This window comes from Chanos chanos, chromosome 1 (genome assembly GCF_902362185.1).
Source record: "Chanos chanos chromosome 1, fChaCha1.1, whole genome shotgun sequence".
NCBI classification, from domain to species: domain Eukaryota; kingdom Metazoa; phylum Chordata; class Actinopteri; order Gonorynchiformes; family Chanidae; genus Chanos; species Chanos chanos.
Genome location: NC_044495.1, coordinates 6,119,711 through 6,124,710, shown reverse-complemented (window position 1 = coordinate 6,124,710; position 5,000 = coordinate 6,119,711). Strand labels below are relative to the sequence as shown.

Below are 5,000 nucleotides of genomic sequence, written 5' to 3'. Positions count from 1 at the left end.
CCTGAGGGGCCATGCCCACGTCAAATGTGAACACAAACGCCCTCTGTGGCTCTTCATACACAGGCCCATTCCTGAGACTGTCTTTCACACTTCCTTTTCCCTACAGTAAAGCTAGCAGACCCAGGTTAAGTCATTATTTGAAGTCTATAAATCACTAGGCCCCGTCCAAGAACTCCTTACATGGCTCCTTCACCTTCTGTCCTTTTCTACTAACTGAATTAAACTTCATTCGCGTGTGATGAAGCAATATCATGCAAACATCACATGAATGCCTGACGTAGTTCTCATCAAAACTGCGATTTATGCTGTTGATTAAGAGAGTGTTTGAAGTATAGAACTCAGCCCAAATTATCCACTGCTTCGTGTCCTTTTCTACCAAATCGGTCAAATTTGTAACAGGACTGAGCGTGTTGAAGGAGTACCAAACTAACACATAAAGACTGCCGTTAATGCAATCCCATTAATTAAGGGGGCAAGGGTACAGGAAAAGGAATCACTGAAGGGGATTAGGACGGGTCCCAGTTATTCAAATACTTTAAATACTTATTTAAACAAGGTCTTGTGGCAGTTAGCGCTTATCCTCTTACCTGGTAGAATATTACTTCATGCAGCTAAGTAGCACTACAGTTGTAAATACTTCTTAGTTTACTTATAACCATGTCCTCAACTAGCCATACAGCCCAGTAGCACCTCAGTAGCACACACACTACTTCAAAAGCTACAAAAACAAGCGGCCCAGTGGAATCAGCTCTCTTGTCTCATCTCGGTCCATCACAAACACATCTCTCCCCTGAGGAAAAGATGCACAGGGGCTTAGGGTGGCTCGAGACTTCTGAGACACTCTCTTAAACTGGGGCTTACTGTCCTGAAAGATGGGAGCAGGACCTTTCCTGGCCCTCTGTGCGCCCAACCCCCCCTACCCGCCCCGCGGGGCAGCCCTAAGCCAGTCAGCCCAGTGTGGATCTGCCTGGTCTGCGCTGGAAGCTCCAGTGAGCACGATTCAGATAGCAGAGGAATCCCAGCTCATAAAAAACTGCTCATAAAGGTTGCTTTTGTTCCGATGACTGTTTGATCGTTGTTATGAAACGGGTGGTTGTGAAGGGATAGCTAATGAAACGAGTGCAGGAAAGGACAGGACGGGACAGGACAGGACAGGACAGGAGAGGAGAGGACAGGAGAGGACAGGAAAAGAAAGAAAAGAAAGGCAAGGAGAGGAAAAGAAAGGCGAGGAGAGGAGAGGAGAGGAGAGGAAAAGAAAGGAGAGGAGAGGAGAGGAGAGGAAAAGAAAGGAGAGGGGAGGAAAGGAGAGGAGAGGAGAGGAGAGGAGAGGAGAAGAAAAGAAAGGAGAGGAGAGGAAAAGAAAGGAGAGGAAAGAAGAGGAAAGAAAAGAAAAGAAAGAAAAGAGAAGATTTTTTTTCTCACTGGGGGCCTCATTGTCCGTAGTCTGTCAGACCCTTCTGTGTCTGTTGTGGAAAGCAGTTTCCTAACTGAACTGAAATGAGACGTGAATTTGGTTGAGTCGAACCGATTTGAGATGAACTGAGCTAAATTGAGTTCAGTTCAATTTATTCAATTCAGTTTAATTTGGTGGAGTTGAACCGAACTTGTGTTCCGTGCTATTCAGAACCCATCCATTATGTAACACTTACACGTATCCGTACGGGCAGGTCTTGCTGCAGGTCAAAGGTCGGCACTTAGTCGGCGGCACGCTGCACTCACACACCTCGCAGCCAAAGTCGTCTTTCTCGTATCCCGTCGGACATTGCAAGGAGCAGTATTTGGACAGCTCGGGGCAGGAATCATCTGGAAATTGGCGTCAGAACAGCAGAGTCATCAGTCAATGGCTCAGAACTTTATGAGTTTAAGTCTTGTCAGTGCGAGGGGCCATTTCACAGTCCCAGAGAATGAACTGCAAGTATGGGTATGTGTTAATAGGCTTTAGGATGTCAGACATGTGATTAATCATCTTGTGAAAGTGTTTTGTGTGTGTCTCATGACAGAGCTTTAACTCATGTTGTGAGTTGTTGACCAGTGATAAAACACTGAGTATATTTTGCTGCGTCCTTTGCACGCACACGGCTTGGCGTCTGTCATCACGGGGTAACTGACGAGTGAATTTCGGGGGAAATCTCAGAAACACTTACTGCCAAGGCACTGACAGAGCAGACAACCGTTGTGGTCCTGCTGGAAGCCGTACGGACAGTCCTTCCCTGAAAGAGTGCAGTTCTCCAGCGGAGGACACAACAGCGGACTCACGGTTTCATATGAAGGTTCTGGAAAATACGAACAAAAAATTAAAAACACAAGTGACTTCCTCGGTTAATCCACACGCACAGTTATACAGCAGTGCTCATAGCGGGAAGTCTGCTTCCAACGGTTCAGCGTGGTCAGTGACGTCAGGGTGTGAACTGAAATTCAGTCTTTCATTTGGCGGTGTTAATTAATAACCACGAACACGTCGAACCGGTGATCCGAATTTCAGCGAATGAACAAAAAGATTTGGTTTCCACATCAATCCTGAGCACTGAGCTCACGTCTTTTGGTCCTGTAACCAGAAGCACATGCCGAAGGAGTGGATTAATCACTCTTATAGCCGCAAGCTAAACCTCCACTACACTGCAATGAAAGACAAACAGAGAGTTATCTCTCTCTAGACCTTGTTTTCTGACAGCGCTGACGAATGAGGTCTCATCTTTGCTGTTAAAATTACATAGAGGAGTCACAGAAGCACGCTTTTGGATAGAAAACAAACGATTTGAATCTCTTTGGTCGCCCATTGACATTTAACGGATTTCAAAAGGATCATCGACTAGGCGTTTGTTCGTCATATGGCGCGTTAAGAGGCGTGCTCGTCATGTGGTGTAACGAGGTGCTGGCACGTGTGCAAACCCGCAAATGCCTCCCCCGTGTTGCAGAAGAAAGGCACCAAACAAGATGTTCCTCATTTCGCCTGCCGAAAAATAATACCTCCCCCTAATTAAGAGGCCCAGGTGGGTTCCATTTTAAAAGGGAGGCAGAGCAAATGAATCCAGAAGCTTCTGCAGTCTAAAAATGCACATTGTTCTCTGGGCTTTTTACGAGACACTGTAGGGGTTACTTCAAATGACAAAGACGGCTTTTAAAATGGATTTTTTTTTTTAAGTGGCCATGTATACCAAATATTCAGGTTTCTCATATGTGACTGCACAATTGTTAACTGTTAAAGGAATGCAGGATCCTCCTTTAGGTTAAAAATTGGAGCCTTGATCAGTTTTCGAAAATACTGGGTCCACATCTGAAAAGACTAGATAGGTGAAATATGTCATTAAGTGACATTTAGTCAATTAGACGAAGCCCCTTACAAAGAGAGAATCTTCCTCTGACAGTTTTTACCGTATTTTTCAAAAAAGATCTCAAAGATTACAAATGTATCAGGTATTTATGAACTTAAATACCTTACCGGTTATGGGTTGTTTTTTTTAATTTAAAAGGTGTTTTAAAGTGTGTAGAGATTTCCTTTAGGCTCCATGTATGAGTGTTCATGTGCGTGAGTATGCGTGGAGCTGTGTCACCTTTGCTCCCTCAGTTAGAGGCTGATCTCTGGAGACTGGGTTCCTGTGACTGTGTTTAAATGCTTGGAATACTCCGAGCTGCTTAATGAGGAGGTGTTGAGAACTTCCTCTCCTCACTCAGCGTGTGTGAATAAGCATTTGCGTGTGAGAGTGTGTGTATATGTCTTTGTGTGTGTGTCTGTGTGTGTGTGAATGTCTTTGGGGCTGTTTGTGTTTAGGTGAGTGTTGACATTTCTGTTTGTGTGTGTGTGTGTGTGTGTATACTATATGTGTGATTTAACATGTAAGCGTGTATGAGTCAATGTTTACAAGCCTGTGTGAGGTTGAGAGGTGGTGTGACAGTTTCACTCTGTATTTGTAATTTATACCTAAAACTGAATACTTGCTCTAAAACATCAGACCAAATCAGTTAGTACAGTGTTAGAGCATCTCATCGAAATACATTCTTTAATTTCAATCATTAAAGATTAAATTCATTAATAATTTGAAAGGTTCTTGGTATTACAATGGGTTTTACACTAACAGTGAATTGTGAAATTCAAACAGACCCCATAAATAGAAAGAGAGTGTGATGTGTGTCTTTTGCTGTTTGCAAACACATGTGTGACTGTGCTTGTATGGCTTGTGCGTATGTGAGTTTATATGATAGTGTGTGTGTGTGTGTATTGTGTGAGTGTGTGTAGCGTATGTTTGTATGTGTGTGTGTGTATTGTGTGTGTGTGTATGTGTGTGTGTGTGTGTGTGTGTGTGTGTGTGTGTGTATCTGTGTCTGTTGTTTACATCCCTACCCTCGCAGAAGGGGCAACATTCTCCGGGGATTTTGACTGGGTTCTGGCAGCTCTGTTTGCAGGCCATGGCGGTGCAGTGAGTCTCTCCAGCCACACACTGACAGAACGTACAGTCGTCCTCCTTCCACTGCTCCTCATGTCTCCGCAACTTCTGATTCACCCAGCAGCTCGCCTCAGCACTGTCCACAGACATCAGCTCCACGTCTGCACCCCACAGACAGACAGACAGGCAAACAGACAGACAGATAGACAGGCAGTCAGACAGGTAGACAGACAGACAGGCAGACAGACAGACAGGCAGGCAGACAGTCAGACAGGTAGACAGTGAGACAGACGGACAGGCAGACAGCCAGGCAGACAGACAGACAGAAAGAGACAGACAGACAGAAAGAGAGAGAGAGACAGAAGGAGAGAGAGAGAGAGAGGACTGTTACAGCCAACTCAACATTTACCGTAGACACAGAAAGACTGCTTTCTCTGAATACACGTGTAGAAACCAAAAGTCAACCTGACAAATATGTCTGATCAGACCAGTCAGTTTTTCCATAGTGTCTCGTCTCCGCACCAGTCACACTGTATTAAGGCTAAACCTCTTGGACATTAGCCAGTGAGATCTTCAGCAGCGTCACGTGGTAGGATGAACGACTGTATTAGTGTTTTG

At 44.8% G+C, this 5,000-nt stretch overlaps 1 protein-coding gene across 1 annotated transcript in view; it reads right to left on the bottom strand.

Moving 5' to 3' along the window:
• Window positions 1-5,000, bottom strand: part of LOC115821716 (cysteine-rich motor neuron 1 protein) — a 41,329-nt gene that overhangs the window by 11,754 nt on the left and 24,575 nt on the right. The window contains exons 6-8 of the mRNA XM_030785522.1: window positions 4,340-4,543; window positions 2,145-2,273; window positions 1,650-1,803 (exon numbers count right to left, since the gene is read on the bottom strand). Coding sequence (XP_030641382.1) covers window positions 1,650-1,803; window positions 2,145-2,273; window positions 4,340-4,543 — 487 coding nt within the window. The remainder of the gene's footprint in view (window positions 1-1,649; window positions 1,804-2,144; window positions 2,274-4,339; window positions 4,544-5,000) is intronic.